Source organism: Papio anubis, chromosome 5 (assembly GCF_008728515.1).
Source record: "Papio anubis isolate 15944 chromosome 5, Panubis1.0, whole genome shotgun sequence".
Taxonomy (NCBI): domain Eukaryota; kingdom Metazoa; phylum Chordata; class Mammalia; order Primates; family Cercopithecidae; genus Papio; species Papio anubis.
In genome coordinates this window covers 142,035,780-142,056,905 of record NC_044980.1, presented here as the reverse complement: position 1 = coordinate 142,056,905, position 21,126 = coordinate 142,035,780, and the positions used below count along the sequence as shown (strand labels likewise).

At 46.3% G+C, this 21,126-nt stretch overlaps 1 protein-coding gene across 1 annotated transcript in view; it reads right to left on the bottom strand.

The window, feature by feature from the left end:
* Window positions 1-20,623, bottom strand: part of AFAP1L1 (actin filament associated protein 1 like 1) — a 66,549-nt gene extending 45,926 nt beyond the window's left edge. The window contains exon 1 of the mRNA XM_003900337.4: window positions 20,477-20,623. Within this exon, the coding sequence (XP_003900386.1) occupies window positions 20,477-20,492 (16 nt within the window). The 5' untranslated portion in view covers window positions 20,493-20,623. The remainder of the gene's footprint in view (window positions 1-20,476) is intronic.
* Between the last annotated feature and the right edge of the window lie 503 nt (window positions 20,624-21,126).

Here is a 21,126-nt window from a genome sequence, read left to right as displayed (position 1 = left end):
TGGCAGACTTGGGCATCAGAACAGAACTGTCTTTATATCTCCAGTTTATTTAGAACCACGAATAAATTCCATCTATCTTGCTTGGTTTAGTTGAGTCTTAGGGAGGTACAGTGAATTCCAATGATGAGAAAAAGATATAACAGGAAGAAATGGACTAATCATTGCTTATAGGTTTTCAATCTTTTAAGTGAGACAGACAGGCTTAGAAACCCAAGATGAGGGATAATTATTCTGTGGATTGCAAAAAAGTTTTTCAAATAAATTTAGAAACTTATTTAAAATATATCTAAGATTAGACTGCTAAGTGCTTATTGTTCCTGGTGAGTACCCAACTAAGAGTAAGATCATTTTTCTATCTTCTCCTCACATGACTGAAATAAAAATAAGATGTTAGATAGCAGAAATTAAGCTACCAATAAAAAGTACTACCACTTGCTACCTGGTTCACATCCCTGATGCAGCCTGAGTGAAACCTTAAGCAAGAGGTATTTATCGCAGCCAGTAAGGACACTAGCGCACAGAAGGTCAGATTTATTTAGAGATCGCAAAGATAATGAGTTCATAACAAAAGACAAGTAATTAAATTTCAGCAAGCCACAAGAATAATAAACCCTGCATTGGCTCCTATCAAACTGGGCCCAGTGCTGGCACTTGGACTCACAATCTCATTCCTGTGTACCTTTCAGACTCTGGAACGTACAAAAATGCTTGGAAACAGCTTGCAAATTACAAATTCATTAAATGCAAGGCAGTGGGAAAATATACAACTTCTTTTTTCCCCACCTCACTATTTGACCAGCCTCTTTACAGAGATCACGAAGATAACTTATCCTTCTTTGTTTTCAAAGTCAGAGTAAATGCAACTAGCACCATTTAAAAATGGAAAAAGACCACTGTGAGACTGTGGTTTTATGAAGGGCCTACAATTTTTCTTTTGATTTGCTCAAATTTCCGTTCTTATGTAAAGGAAAATGACCCAATTTCCATCTCATAAAGGCTCCTGTTCTGGAGCAAGAACCAGTGCATTACTTTGAACATTTCTGATCATTATTTTAGAAAGAACTTTCTGCATACTGTGTTTTAACAAACCAGCATATTAGTGGGGTATGACCCACTGTACCAGTGGCGAGGCAAGTCACCCTGGAAAGAAAAGCAGTATGCTGATCAGATGTGAGCTCAGTGCTTGGGTGGGATGAAGGAAAGGAAGAGCAGCCTTTCCTGTGACTTTCAAACCCTGCAGGCTTTTCTTTTCTTTCTTTCTTTCTTTTTTTTTTTTGAGATAGAGTCTCGCTCTGTCGCCAAGCTGGAGTGCAGTGGCGCGATCTTGGCTCACTGCAATCTCCGCCTCCCAGGTTCAAGTGATTCTCCTGCCTCAGCCTCCTGAGTAGCTGGGACTACAGGTGTGGGTCACCACACCCAACTAATTTTTGTATTTTTAGTAGAGATAGGGTTTCACCATGTTGGCCAGGATGGTCTTGATCTCTTGACCTTGTGATCTGCCCGCCTCAGCTTCCCAAAGTGTTGGGGTTACAGGCGTGAGGCACAGGGCCTGGCCCCTGCAGGCTTTTCTAAGGACACCTCCTTCCAGGCTGTCCTCACACTCTGTTCTTCAGCCTCTTAACTCAGGGACTTTGATGAGCTATTCTTTTTGCCTATCAGAACTCCCTTCCCCTGTCAGCCAGTAACATCCTCTTTAGCTCTCCACTCAATCCTGACTTCCTCAGGTATACCTTCCTTGTCCTCTTCATTGCACCTACTCCCCCCATTTTATGCCGTGGTAGCAGCAAGTATCTCTCCCTGTGGCACTTCACATGGTAAGATTTTGTATTTACTTATGTATTTTTTGATGATGGTCACTTTCCCCAACTTAAGCCTGAGCTCCTTGAGTACAGGAAGATTGCCAGCTTTGGCTAGTACCAAACACAGGGCAAATGTTTAAGTATACATGGAACAATAAATTATTGGAGCAAATTTTATTTTCTTTTCTAGAGTTGATAAAGTCTAACAGCTAGTTAGTGTGATTTTTAAAACCATGTCTGGCCTTATAGTGGCTCAGAATGGTAAAGAGATGCTTGGAAAAAAAAAAATCAAGCAACAAAAAGTACCCCCAGTACTTAAAAGGAAGCAGAAGCCCAATTTTTCACTTGGCTAGGCTCCCAAATGCTCTGTTTTGTTGAACTTGTATCCCTCACATGAATACGGTTGCCAATTTATTTAGTGATGCACATTTTGTAGTTGGTGGATTTTAATTCTAACATATACATTGAGAAATAATGATAACAGATATTGAGCAACCTAAACCACCTGAGTTTAATTCCTGTTCCCCAATTTCCAAACTGTGTACCTCTGGGGCACTCATGTTAACGACCTGTGCCTCATGTACACCGTTAGTAACGTTAGCATATCTACTCACCAGTGGGAACAGGCCCCGACACATGTGAATGTGCCTGGAACAGAGTCTGGCACATAGTAAGCTCTCAGTAAATGTTAGCTATCTCCATTACTCTTCCATTACTACTATAAGACATATTCTGCTTTAAGTGATTTACATGTATTATTTACATAAATTAAGTCTTTTTTTTTTTTTTTTTTTTTTTTTTTAGATGGAAGCTCTGTTGCCCAGGCTAGAGTGTAGTGGCCTGATCTCGGCTCACTGCAACCTCCACTTTCCGGGTTCAAGCAATTCTCCTGCCTCAGCCTTCCAAGTAGCTGGGACTACAGGTGCGTGCCACCACACCTGGATAAGTTTTTGTATTTTTAGTAGAGACAGGGTTTCATCATGTTAGCCAGGATCGTCTCAATCTCCTGACCTCGTGATCTGCCTGCCTTGGCCTCCCAAAGTGCTGGGATTACAGGCGTGAGCCACTGCGCCCGGCCCATAAATTAAGTCTTACAATAAGGTGGATTAGCTCCTTTACACATGTGGAAACTGAGCATGCTAGAACGAGAATACTGGAGGATCTAGTTGTTATGCCTCCCCCAGTTTTCCTTCAGGATGCTTCTTCTGTCTGTGTCCAGATCTGGGTTTACTCTGCAGAGAGGTCACCAGCTCCTCAGGTGAGGCTGGCAGAACTGCCCTTCACTTCCTGGGTCGAGAAATCTGTCCTTCCCCTGCCCACAGACTCTTCCAAGTTGTTGCAAATCTACCCAGCTGGGGCCATCAGGACATCTCCCTTCCTTCCTCTGAATTTACAAGCACTTCTCTGAGTCCAAGTGAAGGCCAAACAGTGGGCAGAATGTAGAAGGAGATGGCGCTGGTTGGACTCGCATTGTTTATCACCAAGACAAACACTTCCTGTTGTCCCAGCTTGGATAGGGAAGCCCACTGTACATGCAGGCTGGAAAAGAATGACAAAGGGACAGAAAAAAAAAAAAAAAAAAAAAAAACCCAGCTGCAAAGCCAATGCCTCAGTCTTAGTGCTTTCCAAGAGTTAAATATAGCCCCTGTGTGAGGGAGGGCAGGGGTAGTGAGGTCACCTTGGAAGACTTTTGTGTGTGTTAATTACAGCGATTGCAGGAAACTGAATATCCTCCTATGCTGAAGAGAATAGTACAAATTTGACTCCACAGGGCAGAAACACAGAAACATTCATGAAGAAGAGAGAAGGCAAAAAAATAGTGGGAAGAATTTGGGACTTGGAGGACTTGGTTTGGGCTCTAACTCCTCCCATTTGCCAGTATGTAATTTCGGGTGAGTTATTTAACCCCCTGAGAATCATTTTTCTCATCTGTAAGAAGGGGCTTAGAAAGCCCATGCACAGGTTTGTGTGAGGGGGAAATGAGGAATGGCTGGGAAAAGGCTGGTAAACCGTAGGGATTATTGTTAGAGATGGTAGAGCACCATTCTTCGACACACGGTTATTTCAGGAAGACAGGGTGGTCATAGGGAGTTTCTGGGAGCCACTCTTCCCAGGAGTCAGGCTAGGATGACGGGCTCAGGGAAGCCCCGCATCCTCAATGGCCTTCCTCGCATCAGCTCTGCCCAGGTTCCCGTCCTCCACCAGGAGGGCCGTCACTTGGGGCACTTTGTTTCTCAGCTCTGGGCCTCCACGGAAGCCATAGCTGCTTCTTCCCAAGCCATTTCCAGACCACACAGGAGGGAGTGGGGGAAGGCCACCCGCTTCTGAGGAAACAGCTTTTGGCTGTGGGACTGGGCTCTCCCAGAATTGTTCCTTTGTCTGCGGATTCCTCCCTGTTGAGCTCACAAAGGAAATGGGTCCAGGAGGAAGTGGAAAACTGTGACACACACGCGCACTCCTCACACAAGATGGCAGCTGTTTCCGCATCCAGCGTCCTGCACTGTCTCCTTCACCAAAGGCGTGGGGAAGCAGCGTAGTCCCAGGGAGTAATCTGGGATGCCTGATGGTAAAAGCAGGTAGTATTTTCAAGCGCTAAAGTGATGTTCCAGATGTTGTGCTAAGCATTTTGCATGGATTACCTCACTCCTCATAATGACCCTGTGAGGTAGGTTCTGTTTTTGCCTGTTTACACATGAGCCAAGTGAGGCTCAGAGAGGCACAGTCATTTGTTTAAAGGCACGCAGCTGGCAGGCTAAGATTCAAATCTAGATCTCACTCCAGAGCCTAAGCTTTCAATCGCAGCACTAGCGTACCTTCTGGCCTTCCTCTCATAGGCGTCTCCTACCTACAGACCTTGCTGGAGCCAGTAGTAAGCTCCTCTGACCATTCCCCAACTGCTGTTCATTCACCAGATCGGATGTCTGGCCTGAGGCCTAGTGGGACTGGGGATTTCTGCTTTTGAGACGTCTGAGTTTGGGGACCCATCTCACCAATCTCTCTGGGCTGACAGAAAAGCCTCTGACTAGAGGTATGTGGGTTATATAATCAATAATAATAAAGCTATATGATAACAGCCAACATGCATTGAACACTTCCTATATGATGGGTACTGTGCCTTGCACTTTTACTTCTTTTAAAAATATGATCTCATGGCCGAGTGAGGTGGCTCACGCCTGTAATCCCAGCACTTTGGGAGGCTGAGGTGGGCGGATCACTTGAGGTCAGGCGATTGAGACCAGCCTGGCTAACATGTACTAAAAATACCAAACAAACAAACAAACAAACAAAAAACCCCATATGCCTGTAGTCCCAGCTACTTGGGAGGCTGAGGCAGGAGAGTTGCTTGAACCCAGAAGGCAGAGGCTGCAGTGAGCCAAGATTGCACCCCTGCACTCCAGCCTGGGTGACAGAGTGAGATTCCATCTCAAATAAATTAATTAATTAATTAAAAAAATAAAAATAAAACCTCAGGTGGACAAAAATTAATCCGAATCCTTGCTTCATGAGATACTCTCATTATTGGCCCATGCATGACACATTTTTAGTTAGTTATTTATGTAATTATTTTTGATAATGGAGTAAGCACACACGAACCTACCATTCAAAGCAAAAGCCAGGATCTTGACAATATCTTACATCTAACTTTATGATCCCGCCCTCCTGCCTCCCCTGCCCAATCTCACTATCATCCTGAATGCTGCATTCACCATGTCCTTGCTTTCCCCTGTATATAGTTTTAGTACAACCAGATGTACTCCTGAAATTATTTTAAATTTTTAGTTTAAAAATTTATTAAAAGAATATAGTACTATAGGTAACCTTTTGCGACTTTTTTCTTTACTATTATGCTACTAAGATTTATCCATATTGCTGCTTGTTATCGTGTTCATTCATTTTGACTGTTACATGCCATTGTGGGAATATTCTCTGTGCCTAACACTCAGTGCCTGTTACCTCATTTGCTCTTTGCAACAACCCTATATGGTGGGAACTCTTATCCCAGTTTTACTGGCAGGAAACTGAGGCCTAGCAAGGTTAAACTTGCCAGAAGCCACAGGAGCCAGGGTTGGAAACTTTCCACATCCCACAGTGCACTGTGTTTTGGTGCTCTGGAGAAAACACAGGCACTGGAGCCAGAATCTCAGGGCTCAAGCCCCAGCTCCACACTTACTGGTTGTGTGACCTTGGGCAAGTCGCTGTGTGTCTCTGAGCCTCAATTTCCTCAACATCAAAGTGGGGTGATCATAACTGCCCTGCTTACCTCTACAGACCTTTTGTGAGACTCAAGGCTGATGATGCTGGTGAGAAGCAGGAGCACCCTGTATACTGAAGTTTTGTAAATTGGTAAATTGTGATTAATATAAATGTGCCATCCTCTTACCTCCCACTTCCAATCAAACAACATAACTCATTTGGAATTCAGAAGAGACTGAATAGCACCTCAGTCAGAAAGGCAAAGGATTAGGTGGACAATTGGCTTGCAGAAACCTCAGTGTGATCAAGAAATCAGAAAATCATCAACAGATGCCACAGGCTACACTAATAGGAGTATGTGGTTAGCTTTGTTCTATTCAATAGAGTTTAAAAATTATTTTTTACTATTTCTGACCTATTTGCAATATCTGAGACCCTACCCTGGTGCGGTTTATTTGTGGTATTTCCTCTGCATAACCTGTTCTCCAACTGCTACCTCCTGGTTTAGAAGCCACTTCCTCCAGGAGGCTGATCCAGCCTTCCTGGACAGGGGAGGTTCCCCTGTTGTATGCGCCAGAGTAGATGACTTGTTCGATGTCCTTCTCCACTAAACTGTGAATCCATGAGGACTGAGATGATGCCTGACTTTGTATCTGCCCAGTGTTCAGCACAGTAATGGGTACACAGCAGGTGCACTGAGGAGGGGCTAAGTGACAACCTGGAATTCACAGGAAGGACCACAGACTAGGGAGGCCTCATGAATTCTGCCTTTGACAGATGTCTCCAAGAACAGAAGGGCTCTTGGGGAGTGGGAGAAGAGAAGGGGTGGAGCAGATGTGCTCCCTGGGGAACTGGGGCTTTGGGGGAGCAGAAATGGACCAGGAGTGACAGTTCCAAGACCACAATATTAGGTTTACTGTATAGAATAACAGCAATCTGAATAAGACAGGCAGATAGGTATCCCTTTCAAGAGGGATAAAGCCCAGGTGGGACAGTCCCTCATCAGGAAGGCTAGGGAGGAGTCAGTACAGTGGGTAGCTGTGGCATTGTGAACCCAGGTGAGATGTACCCAACATCAAACCTGGGATTTGGCTTCCCTCACCCAGGCAGGTTTCATCATTTCACCAAGCCTGTTTTCTCAATGTAAGACAGAGATAATACGAGTGCTTACCTCAAAGGGTTGTGGCAAGAAGAAAGGGAGACAATGTATGAAGACTGTATGCATCAAGCCAGGTACATGTGAATCATGCTTGTAAGGGTTCATTATGATTACTAATGTTGCTGCGGTTGTCAGTGATGAAAGGAAATCAACCAGACCAGGGCCTAGACTAGATATTCTAGGTGGGAGGCTGAAAGTTGAGCTCAGATGGCCACTCTGACTGTCTGCCCAGGTAGGAAGTCTTCCCTCCTTTGCTTCCCTCTCACCTGCAGAAACCATTCAGTGTTAAACCTGGATTTGGTTCTGGGCCAGCCCCCCATGAACCTTCCCCACAGGAATCCACCCCTGAATAGGCTCTAGGAGACCCTGGGGTGATTCCTGCCTCCATCATTGGGGTTGAGGATCCAAGAAAACATTGATCAAAAGTCATGGAAATGGATGTTTTGAGTTTTGAAATGCCCCAAATATCTCTCTGCTTCTGCATTAGACTAACAATCGTGTATAATTAACCTAACTTAAAGTGGAAGAGTTTAAAGTTTTATGTATTTCTGCTTTTAAACATCAAGGTGAGTTGGTCTTATAGTCTGCTGCTCACTTGAGATATTTGCTATATCTCCTAACTGGCCACCTCTTTCCAATCTCTCCCTTTCCATTCTAATGTGAGCTCACTGCTGGCTTTAATAATTTCCCCAAATTGCAACACATCATAATCTCTTCCTGCTCATAACTCATCCACTGCTCCCCAGGGCCCAGGACACCAGTTTTCCTTTGTGACACAGATGATGAAAGATCCTCACGTGCTCCATGCACTCCCTGTGGCTTATCCCCAGTGTCTCTGTAACACCATCCCTTTGCAGGATGGGCAGGCAAGGAGCGAGAGTGAAAGTGTCAGAGAGATAACTTGGATAACTTTCTAATTTATTAAGAAAGGCAGTCATTTCTAAACCTGAGTTTTAGGCATTTGCTTTCTATTTTCAAAAAGTTGACTGCTTCTTATGTGCTGAGTGCTTTTACTATATGAATCCAATGATCCCTCATTGTAGATAGGAGACTGTTATCTCCATTTTTAGTTGAAGAGACAAACTCAGGGGGTTAAACGAAAGGAGTAGAGCCAGGATTCAAACCCTAGGCAACTTGATACCACGGCCAGAGACCTCAGTTCTCGTACTCTCCTGTCTCTATTATTAGTTACAGATTGCAAGCCACACAACCTCTAAGGACAGGGACACACCCAGTTAGCGACTGGGAGAATACGGCCCTACTCTTTGGAAGGACATGGAGGCCCCTTTTCACCTCCACCTGCTCTTCTGGGCTCTTGGCATGCTGCCCCGCTTTGCTTTCTGAGCACGCTTCTGGGCTCTTCTTTCCATGATTTTCTCCATCTGGAATGCCATCTCTGCAGTACTCCTGGCTAGGAAGTGTCCCTTGAAACTTCTGGTCCTTTATATATTCTCTCTGATGGACACTGACTAGATATGACCTCATGTTCCAGGCATCGGTGACCAAGTTTCACTTTCTCTGCCACACTGGGAGATTCTGGGACCCTGAGCTTCCTCTCTGGAACCTCTGAGAGCTGCACCTGGTTGCTGGCTGGAAGTGAGGAAAAGCCATCAGGCTCTCTGGCTTCCTGGCACACTTCCAGGAGATCAGTTTTCTTTTTGGGCCAAGTGGAGCTAAAAAAAATCCCCCTTGGTTTTGCATCAGCAGGATCTGCTTTCAGCAAACCCTCCAACAAGAATGGGCAGGAAGAGTAAATATTTATTCTACAAATGAATAAATCTGGTTCCATCTTCAAAAGAAAGCCTTAGTATAAATTATCATAATTTCTCCATTCTAAGATACCACTGATTTGAAGATATTTTCATATTGAACAAACAGCTTTTTGAAAAATAAAAGGGAACAAAACAAATACATGAAGATGTCAATTGTAAGGTATGTTCTGAGTTTTTTAAAAAATATATCTTTGTATCAATGAAATAAAAATATATATGGTTTAATTTTTATTTTCTTCTTTTGGCTTTGGTGCTGTCAGAAAAAAAAAATCTCTAAAACTTTGACTAGGCCACGGTGAAACGTGGGTAGATATCAACAATGTGTCCCGGCCAAGTCCCACCCCTGAACCAGGTGGGCTCCAGGTCAGCAAGGGCACTCCCTGGTCACCCGTGCACTAATGGCAGCCCTGAGGCCCTGCAAAGCCAATGGATAGGCTTTCTTCCCAGCAGAAATATGTCTGTGTTCTGCTGATACCTGGTAACCACATTAGTGACATGTGGAAAGCCAAATGGGAACCCGTCAGGTGACCCTAGGCAAGCCACTACTCCTTGTACCTGTTTCCCCAGTTGGAGAATGAATGAGATAGGATTAGATAAGTGGTTTCCTAATGCTCTTCTGATGAAGCCTATGGGATCTGCATAGCTTCCTTAGGTACTGCCCCGGGAGTAAAAGGGATGGAATGGGCTGTGCTCAGTGTTCTCATTCCCACTTCACCCATAGCAGCTCCGTTGCTTAAGATTTTGTTTGCAAAAGGTTTCTGAGGCCAAAAGTAGTTTGAAAAACACTGGTAAATGGCATTCTGGGGTCCTCCCAACACTACTCTTGAATACACACTCTCGTATGGTTTAAGGACAGTGCTTCATTCCTCGGTTTAGACACACCCTCAGAATCCTTCTCACCACAGTGCTCCAGGGAGACACTCCCAATCTCTCTACAGCCTAATCCAGGTGTTGGCCAACTTTTCTGTAAGGGATAAGATGCTACATATTTTTAGGCTTTGTTGGCCTCTGTTTCAACTACCTAGCTCTGTCCTTATAGTGAGAAAGTAGCCATAGACAATATATAATGAACAGGTGTGGCTGTGTTCCAAGAAAATTTTCTTTACAAAGACAGGTGGCAGGCCAGATTTTGCCCTTGGGATGAGGTCTGCAGGTCCCTGCACTATAATACTTCAACCTTAATGGTGAAGGAACTGAAGCCCAAGGGGGAATTAAAGGAACTGGGTTAGGATTCTTATCTCCTGGCAGTGAATTGCTTCCACCACACTATGCTACTCACTTAGCTGTGACTCTTGCCCTAAGTTGAACTGCAGGCATCTGGGGACTACATAGTAGAGGGAATGGCGCCTGGAAAAGGCACGTGTTCCATTTCTCTCTCTCAGGAGATCAGCTTTCCTCTAGGTTCTTAGAAGGCTATAAAAAGCCCCCAAGTTTGCCTCCTGTGAGGAGTGCTGTCGGTCAATTCCCTAGAACTGGTATGACTGCAATGTGGTGCCACATTCTGCCTCCGCCACAGCCTGACAGCTGTGCCAGGGAGAAGAATCATGCCAGACCAGCTCTGCACCTTCACTCCCTACTTAGGGCAAGGCTGGGATTCCCCAAATGGAATTTAGATGGAGGATAGACCCCGGCTGGGCCCTCCTGGGTCAGCCTCTTTGTTAATTCCAGGAGAATGAGAGCTTCATGAATGCTGAATACCAGAACTCCAAGGGCCACAGTGGGAAGAATGTGAAGGGTAAGAAACAAAACCTCATGCAGGCTGCCTGGCTATACCCCTTCACTGATAAAGGATGTTCCCTAGAATTATTCAGACCCCCTTTTCCTCCTCGTCTTCTTGGCACCCTCCTTGTCCCCACTTAGAAATCTTTACCTAGTTAGCCCATTTTACCTAGCAAGTCCCTCGTATAGCTAACCTGGGTATAACCCTCCAACATTCATGGAGAAGCAGCGGAGAGCAATGGTAAAGAACTCAGGTATGGAGGTGAGTTGGGTTGCATAAATAAATAGCCCTTTCAAAGCCTCGGTTTCTTCATGTATAAAATGGGAATATGACAGTATCTATTGAGTCATGGTGGGCTTTCAGCAATAAGTACACTCGACTGTAACTATTAAGCATTTGCTGTGTGTTAGACACTGGGAATATGACACAGAAGATAGTCCTAGTCCTCAGGACTCATACACACATAAAACAGATATTTCAACGAGTGTGGTGAAAACTTCTAAAAGCCCAGTCTGAGGTGGGTGGTGGTAACCCAAAGTCAGGGGAGATCTAGAGATGGATGTGGCAGGGAGATGACATTAAGCTGCATCTTTCAGGAAGGGGGAAGAGCAGAGCCATCTGTTTGAACCTTAGTTATTGCATCTGTCCAATGGGGAGAATGTCTCTGCTGTCTACTTCACAGCGCCATCACCAGGGTCAAGAGATGCCACAGAAGAGAAACTCAGGACTGGAAGGGTCTCCAGAAAAATAGACTTTAGTGGGTCAATTCTCTGTCTGATGAGTCCCCCATTACACAGGTTCCTTCTTGCCCATAGCAACCCCCGCCCCCCACCACACCGTGAACGGCTGCTAAATGACAGCGTGTATGATCACATGGGCAGGGGTTGCCCAGCCTCTGCACAAAGCACATCAAGCTAAGCTGAAATGAAGATAACTGGTGAATGTCAAAGTGCTTCTAAAAGTTAAACACTTTATAAAAATGTATTTTCTTATAACATGGAAGTGAGTGGCTGAGCCAGGGCTTAGATGTAGGTGTTCTGCTTCCATGTCCAGAACCATTTCCATTCTGGCACTCTGTGCTGGGATATGTATTGGAGGCTGGAGTTCATATCACCTGGGAGACCATGGTGGAGGGCAGGGGAGGGGAGGGGAAGGAGAAGCCAAGATAAACACAATGCATCTCTGAAGGTCCATTTTGTACAAAGATATTTTGAGAAGGTGACAGAAGGGGTCAGATATATTATGGATGCTAATAAAAAATTTGTATGGCTTTTTAAAGATAAAATGAGACATTTCATGCTTTCAGAGGTTGCTTCGGGTAACAGACCCAGACCCTAGGGACCCATTCATTTGAAAAGTGTGAAAGACAGAACTAGAAGCAGGTGTTTGAGCAAGGTCAAGGGTCAAGATAAAAGCAGTGCATGAAAAGAGTAATTATCACCCTGTGTGAACATCAGAATCACCTGGGGGATTTGCAAAAAAAAGAAAAAAAAAAAAAGCAGATTCCCAAACCTCTGACCCACTGATCAAATCTTTGTGGGTGTATTTTCAGTAGGCTCCACGGGGGTGATTCTGAGCCCAGCTGGTTTTGAGAACCACTGCTTTAGATAAATAGGGAGTGGTCCTTAAGGCAGGCTGGAGAAGGCAAGAGCAGAAACAGGAAGCTCCTATCCGAGGCAACAGGATACAGAAGCCATCCAAGATATATTTCCCAATAATAGTCAACAGGATTTGGGATTTGATTGTATAAAGGATGAAGGCAAAGGAAATGATGGATAATGATGAAGTCTACATTTCTGTCCCTAAAGTGAGAATCATTGATGTGGAGAATCCTGGAGTTGAAAGTGGCCATATCCAACTTCTACTAAAGTGGCCATATCCAACTTCTACTCCGTGAGTTTTGTACTCTCACTTTCACTTATTCATCATCTCAACAGACATTTACTGAGCACCTACTATGCATCAAGCAATACACTAGGTCCTGGGGGAAGGGCAGAGAGCAAGGAGAGAAGAGCCCTGCCCCAACAGAGCTCATATGAACAGCTAATTCAAGCCCACAGTGAACTGTGATTGTGAAAATGTCAATTCATGAGAAGTGCAGGGTGCTCTGAACATCTAAAATAGGCATGTACCTTGGGAGATTAGGAAACATTGCCCTGAGGAAGTCATATTTGAGCAGTGAGCTAAGGAAGAGGAAGGGTGAACCAGGTGAAGGCACAAAATATTCAAAGCTGCAAGGAGCAGGGCCAGTGTGAGGAGAGCCCAGGGCAAGAGGTAGGCGGGGTCCAAAGCGAGCTGGCAAAGTGGGCGGAGAGTAGACAGGGCAGGCCTGAGGCACCACAAGGACAGTAGCTGATGTTTTACAAACAGTGAGAAACCACTGAAGGGTTTAAGCATAATCAGACCAATAGCTGTAAATAACTGTCCTTAATTGCATCAGGCGGTCTCCCCAAATTCCATCCTTAAGCATAGATGATTCATAAGTCCTATTAAAAGCTATAATATACTGGACATTTAAATAAAAAAAGAATGCTTTAGGTTGAAACATACACTTCTAGAAGTCCTGTTCTCTGCAGTGTGCAAAAGGCTCAAGCTGTGAAAGCTTCTTGAATTTTACGTGAGAGTAGTCCTTAAGCTACATATTAAGCCATTCTGTGGCTTCCCTGATCAGTGGCCACTCAAACTTTGACTCATTATGTCCCTAGGCAACTTGTATTTTACCATTGAACAGTTCTTTTCATTCGTATGCTTCTCTTAGATTGAGTCCAAACTGGCCTCTGTTTAATTTCCTTCTGGAGAAACTTTCTATTACCTCTTCTATAGGACAACGAATTTGAGAACTGATTCCATGTCTCCCCTTCAACTTTAGTCTTATTCACAAACACCCCCATTTCCTTCAATAACTTCTCATGTGGTTGAGTTGTTAGCATAAAAAGAGAAACAGGAAGGGTCATCTGATTTGGTGGTGAATAAGATGAGTTCAAAACTGGGTCACCCAAAGGCGGAGTTGATCTTGGAATGGAAATGTACTATAGGCAGGAGTTCATGAGGGACTGGAGGCCAAATTGTGGCTGGTGACGGACATCTGAGAGTTACTCACGTAAAGGGGTTTGGTTCTTCACAGGAGTGAGTATAGCGAGAGGGCTGAGGTGGTCAGGAGATCAGGGGAGAGAGGGGCAAGAGCCATTAAAGAAGACAGAGCAAGAAGATAAGAGACAGAGCAACAGGGAAGATAGAGCAAGTGGGAGAAGATGGGAAATAACAATTAATAAGCACCTACTATGGGCCAGGCACTGGGAGCTGGGCAAATATGACTGCATTTCAGTCTCCCAACTATGGGTTTCATTCTTCTCGCTTTACAGACTGAGGAAACAACTTGGTTGGGTAACTTGTCTTAGTGTGGGAGAGACCCAGAGGCTATGAGCACCTATAACAGTGGGACGGGGCAGGGAGAAGGCAGAAAAGGCTTCCTGGAGGGATGAGGCATGGTCATTTAACCTAGACTTATTCGACCCCCAAATCCGTGATTTTCCCATCTCTGCAAATTAGGAGAATACATCAGAAAGGAGGAGAGGCTCAACAGAGCTAGAGGCCAAGAGATGGGATTCGATGGAGGTGCAAGGCTAGACTTTGGTCCAATGGAAGTGGAAGCCATTTGTGATCCTTCAGAGAGGGCTCTCAGTGGAGGGTGTGATTGGAAATGAGGCTGCACGAGGTGAAAGGAGTGTGCGGGAGGAGTTGCTGACCATTTGTTTGAGAAGTTTGGCCAGAAAAGGAAGGAGGAAAATGCTGGGGTTTGGTGGGGGGTGTTGCACACAGATAGGTTCACTTTTTTATTTGGTTCTGAGGTTTTCTTGAAGATTAAGAAGGGTATGAGAAGGTGATGGTATCTAAAACCAGGATTGTTTTTCTGGACCAAAGATGAGAATGGAGTAACGATATGTTCTTGGCAGAGGGTGGGAGGGAGGAACTTACTTGGCAGGATGCTCACTCATGTGAAAATGGGAGTTTGAAACTGATATTTGAGGGAGAGGCTGGCAAAACTTTGACAAAAGTGGAGAAGCCAAACAGCTTCTGCAGGAGACAAAGAAATGGAAGCAGTGCCCAGTGACCAGGAGAAGCCTCCACAGGGAACAGAGTTAAGTCATATGGCCCCGTATGACTACTTACACCCATTGTAGAGTGTGGTTAAATTCTGAGTGCTAGACTACATGTATTACTTTTCCCATGACATTCCAAATGAAGACACTGAAGGGTCAGAGAAAGTGACTTGCCCAAGGTCATACAAAAAGTTGCAGTCAAAACTCAAACCCAAGTTTGTCCATTCTCCGAACCACTCAGTTCCACTGAGTCCCAACACTGACAAAGGATGACCTCATGAAATATGTTTGGATCAAAAAGATGATTCGAATATGGATAAGGGTTCCTTTCAAAAGACCATTACCATAGAAGGAGTAGGAAATGAACTTGGATGTCAGGGAAGAGGTATGTCTGCATGGAAATTCACAGCCTTGGGGACGGAAGTTGGGTCTCCAGTCACTGCAGGGGGAGCTCATCATACGGATTAGCTACAGGCTGCTTGGTCACTGTAGGGAAGACATGGCCTTCCTAATTTGGATCTCAAAAGCTGGTTCAACAGAGCCAAGACACAGACAGAATGGATTCTCAGATCATCTGTTGAGCAATGAAAATGTCATTCCATGAAAAGAAGAACATCAGATCATTTCTTGAGTTGCCCAGTAGACAACATGATCTCCCCAAGAACACAGAATGCAGCAAAAGAAACTCCTGTCTTGGTCCAATGGAAGTGGAAGCCATTTGTGATCCTTCAGAGAGGGCTCTCAGTGGAGGGTGTCATTGGAAACGAGGCCGCAGGAGGTGAAAGGAGTGTGTGGGAGGAGTTGCTGACCATTTATTTGAGAAGTCTGGCCAGGAAAGGAAGGAGTAGTTGAACTGCAGTAGTTGAAAAGAACCAGTTGTGAAGGGGAAAAGAAAGGAACCTTGGGGAAAATCAATCACTCCACATGAGCCTGGGAGATCAGACATAATGCTGGACATTAAGAAGGCAAATTTAAAAAAATCGGAAAAAATTCAGACCATAGCCTTAAAGAGATGATGGTTCAAGAAGAATGAAAAGTTCGCAAAAGCGAAACTGTGATGACATAGCCACAGTCAGTTGGCTTGAATAGAGAGAATATATAACAGAAAATGAACATTTCGGTCTCTCAGAAATGTCGTTTGGACAGTGGTCCAGTTATTGAAGGTCATAAGTGGATTTCCAAGAGACAAGTACCATAAGGGATCACCGTGATACAAACAAGATTATAACCTGTTCCCTGTCTTTGAGTTGTATACAAAGCTGTCTAATTCAGTACTTAAAACAGAGCAGGGACTCAAAAAGCAACATGAGAGTTGGAGTAGCTTATGGAAGAAGAAAGTGAAGTTCTATAAAGCAGTCTTATTAATGACGAGTGTGGTAAAAAAAAATTGCAATTATTACAATAGCCAGGATTTATTGAGTAGATCCCCTATGCTAGGTATTATTTGTAGGTTATTTATAACAAATCCAAGAAATAGGTGTTATCAGTATCCATAATTTATCCTCATCTGTGGGTGGCATTATTTGCTTTACATGTATGATGTGGGAGATGATAGGGACAGAGAGTTAATTAACTTGTCCTGTAGAAGGTGGTGTCCATAGACATTGGCTTTGCCTGATGGTTGATTCTCTTTGTATAGTATTTGTGAATCAGGAAACCCTCTGGAAGGATTGCCATTATTATTTAAGTGGTTTCTATATCTGTTACTGTGTTATATGAATCCTTTTCTCCCCCCATGGGAAGACACATATCCTGTTAGAAGAGAAATTCTACCTTCCAAGTTTGTTTCCATTCTCAAGTCACTTGACTTTGATGCTGAGCTTTTTATGCTCAGTATATTAGCAGCAATTGCTATGAAATATCTGAATAGTGCAGCTTAAGTGCCATGGAGATATCTGGGGCCTGAAGCAGGAAGATTTGGCATCTAGGTTCTGCTCTAAGGCTTGGGCAGGTCACCTGCCACCAAGGGGGCAGTCAGCAGCAAGCTTAAGATCAGGACTTTGATATGGAGACAGCTGGGTTTGAACCCCAGCTCTGTGTCTCACATGGGGAATGAATAATTGAGCAAATTAATGTCAGTGACCTAAGCTTGTTGTTATGGACTGAATTGTGTCCCTCCCAAACACATATGTTGAAGCCCTAACCCCAAGTGTGACTGTATTTGGAGACAGGGTCTTTATGGAGGTAATTAAGGTTAAACGAGGTGGTAAGGAGGAGCTCTAATCCAATAGGACTGGTGTCCTTATAAGAAGAAGAAGAGACACGAGAGCTCTTTCTCTGGATGCACAGAGAAGCCATGAAAGGACAAGGCAAAAAGTGTCCCTACAAGCCAGGAAGAGAGGTCCCACCTGACACTAACCCTGACTGCACCTTGATCTTAGATTTCCACCATCCAGAACTGTGAGAAAATTAATTTCTGTTGTTGCAGCCACCCAGTCTGTGTATTCTGTTATTGCAGCCCTCGCTGGCTAATACCCAAGTCGAGCCTGCTTTCCTCTGAGGTATGATTCATGATAGTCCCAGCTCATAGGCCCCATCCTATGGGTTGTTCTGAGAGGAGCCACATAAGAAGCTGAGGACAGTGTCTGGCACATGTCAAGAGTTTGATGATTTCAGTTATTATCGTGAATACTGATGCATGGTTTCCTCCCCAGTCAGCTGGGCATGACACATGGTAGGCAGGAGGCTGAAATGAGACCTGTGCTTCTTAAGCCTTTCCTGATGACAGAAGAGAGTGCACACCTGTCTGGGAACAGGGGTACAAGAAAGGTCTGCTAGAATACTTTTTTTTTTTTTTTTGAGACAGAATCTCTCTGTTGCCCAGGCTGGAGTGCAATGGCTCGATCTCGGCTCACTGCAACCTCCATCTCCCAGGTTCAAGCGATTCTCCTGTCTCAGCCTTCCGAGTAGCTGGGATTACAGGCGCCCGCCACCACTTCCGGCTAATTTTTGTATTTTTAGTAGACGTTGGGTTTCACCATGTTGGGCAGGCTGGTTTCGAACTTCTGACCTCAAGTGATCCGCCCACCTTGGCCTCCCAAAGTGTTGGGATTACAGGCGTGAGCCACCGCGCCCAGCCTGGAATACTTGTTGAAGTCACTTTTTATCTTAAAAATGCATGCAGATTTGCATTCTGATTCATAACACAGTTGTGTTTGCAATTATTTATCAGAGTAGAGAACTGAGGATCCAGTCAGTTAAACTGATCTTGTGTGCCCAGCCACAAGACCACTTTACTTGAGATGGCCTTTGTAGGTCACCAAGAACTGATCTGAGTATACTTACTACCGTTCTCCAATTGATTACTTGTACAGCAATGTTGATTTTTAAAAAGATAATACTACTAAGTATTGCTGTACAAGTAATCAGTTTCAGCTGCACTATAAAGTGTGTTGTAGTTTACTAATTAAACCACTGCTGGAGCTCCTCAGTGCGCAGTGTCAGCAGACTGATCATAATAGATCCACTCCTTGCCTTCCTGAAGCTTACTTCCGGGTAGGGAGGCCGACACTAACTACGACGATAATTACGTCATAAAGTTGTGACAAGAGGTGTGAAGGAAGATAGTAGGCTAGAAAAGCCTGCAGGAAGAGAGCCGGTCAGAGCCCTCCTAGGCTCTCAGCACCAAGGGATTCCCGGGAAGTCTGACTTCCTAGGAAGAGTGCTCTGGAGGCAGCCTTCTGACATGGAGGTGTTGGTTACCAAGCATTTAAAGTGAAGTGAACTATTGTCACTGTCTTAGGATGACATAGTGCACTTTCCACAAGCCTCGGTAGGCCTAGGTATGGATTTTTGTACTGGAGATCAGACAGGGTGCTATTTAAAAACTGGTGGGGAGGGGAGTGGTGGAGAGGTGGGGGAGGTGGGGGGCGGGTAGGAGTGTGAAGGGGAGGAGGGATGGTGGTATTTGCTTCAGATCTATGATGTGGGAGGTGGGAACAGCAGGACTGAGGGGTGTGAGAGGTGCCTCTTCTCTGTTTTTCCTCCCTGATGTACACTCTGTACACTTGCCTAGAAATCAGTTAACAGGTGAGAACTGCTTTACAAATCTAGGCCTCAGTTGCTAAAGAACCAAATACAGAAGCCCCCTCTCTTTCCTGCCTGCCCTTCCCAGTCCCTGAAGGAGAAGGTTAATGCAGTATTTTGTATTCCGATACAAAATATCGCGAATCGGAATACAAAATTTTGTATTCCGATACAAAAATTTCCAATACAAAATATGGGAATACAAAATGGGGGAGGGGCAGGTGAAGTTGAACTGGAAGCCAGGAGTCCCCTCTGGCCCTCTGAGCTCGCCAAGCCTGACTTTCCGTGTAACAGTAAGGGAGGTTACCCCACACCTGCTCCCGGCGCATCCCTGCCCCAGTGCCTCCTAATTGCTGCCATGCCCCTGTTCCTTCCTTTTTTTTCTCCCTTGGGGGGCTCAGCACAGCAAACAGGCAGATGGGGGAGAGGTGTGGGATTATCGTGGGGAGGGGAAGGAATTTTCCATTATTAATAATAACAACAACGCTTCGCCGGTTGGCACAGCACTCACTAGTTTATCTAGTGCCTTCATACCTGTGATGATTCCAGAGGTGCAGACTGAAACCCTGGGGTTCTGATTCCCAGTCTTTGACACTGTTTACGTGTCCGCAGGCCACTTCTTTACAGACACACACATGCCAATTTGGCCATTGCCAAAGGCCATGTCTAGACCTTTACTTAAAATGTGCGCTGCCGGCCGCGGTGGCTCACGCCCGTAATCCCTGCACTCTGAGAGGCCGAGGCCGGCGGATCACCTGAGGTCAGGAGTCCGAGACCAGCCTGGCCAACATGGTGAAACCCTGTCTCTACTAAAAATACAAAAATTGGCGGGGTGTGGTGGCGCATGCCTGTAATCCCAGCTACTCGGGAGGCTGAGGTGGGAGAATCGCTCGAACCCGGGAGGCGGAGGCTGCAGTAAGCCGAGATCGCGCCACTTCACTCCAGCCTGGGCAACAAGAGCGAAACTCAGTCTCAAACAACACAAAACAAAAAGAAAAAGATGTGCGCTAGCCCCTTACGAATGCTGCCCTCTCGGATCACGTCAATCTCAATTCCGGTAAGTCCCCTCCATTTCTGTGAAACGTCTACCAAATACACTGAAAAAGAGTCAGCAAGGTGCCTTCGAGGCCATCTAGTCCAACTTTGTCGCTGGTCCAGAAAGGAGGGCCTGGGCAGAGGACACAGCTGGTCCGGGATAGAACCACCCCCGCCTCCTCCCTCCCTCGCGCACACATGCACAGGCGCGCCTGCTCCCGGCGCTCCTCCTTCTCCCAATGCCCTAGGCAGCCGCAAACTTCGGTCCCCTGGGGCTTCTCCCCAGGGACTGCCCACGGCGGGTGTTTCGGGAGTTGAACCTGGAAACCTTGTTTTCCCCTTTAGAGTGGAATGGGGTCAGAGGAGCCCGCTGTCCTCCGGAATCTAGAGGGGGATCTTTTATGAAGTTACAAATCCTTAGCCTACGAAAACTCTGATTTCACACGCGAGAGGCGAGTTGGCCCCAGGACACAGGCATTGACACGCACCGGGTTGTCCTGGCAGCAGGAGGCACCTGTGCACCAGCGCCGCGTCTCCCAGTTCCCTCCGAGCGTTCCTCAGCCCCCGCCCCACCGCCCGCCTCTCTCCCTCCTCCTCTCTGGCTTCAGATCGCCCAGTCTCCCTTTCTCGCGCGGCGCAGCAACAAGTGCGGGCGTCGCGGCCCCTCTTACCCCGGCCTCGGTCCATGGCGCCGGCCTGGTCCCCAGGGAGCGGGCCGCAGGGCGCAGGGGCTCCGGCACGGCTGGTGGCGCCGGGCGCGCTAAGCTCTCAGGCCCGCCCAGCGGCCGGCGCTCTCCGCGGTCCCCTCCCCCAGACAGGATGCTCGCCGGCCGCCCCCGCCCCGCCCGCGCCCGCCCCTCAGGGCCGCTCCCGGAATAGACCCGAGCACGCCTCGCCGCCTGGGCCGCCGGCCGCTGTCCCGTGGTGCCGCACACGCCCGCGCCGCGCCCTGCAGCCAGCTCGCCCTCCGCGGCACTCTCGCTCGGGCTTGGAGGACCCGCTTCCCAGTCCGCACGCGTTCGTTCCCGCGCCCGCGCGGCCCGCCCCAGCCCGAACCCAGGAGGTGTGCGACTTTGCTTGCACTCCGCTAATGATGGGGTCTTAACACCGCACCCCTCAGCCCGCTCCATTCCTGAATGCGGAGACCGTTGGAGTCCTTTTTTATCCTATGGAATCAAAACCCCCTTCCCTGCAGCCACCACCCATTTCCAGGCTTTGGGCTTGTCTTCTCCATTCGCCGCGGGTCTTTCTGGAGCACCTTCTAAGCCAGACAGTGGGCCCGCGGCGATGCGGGTGCAATGTCAGTGGTGTTGCTAAAGAG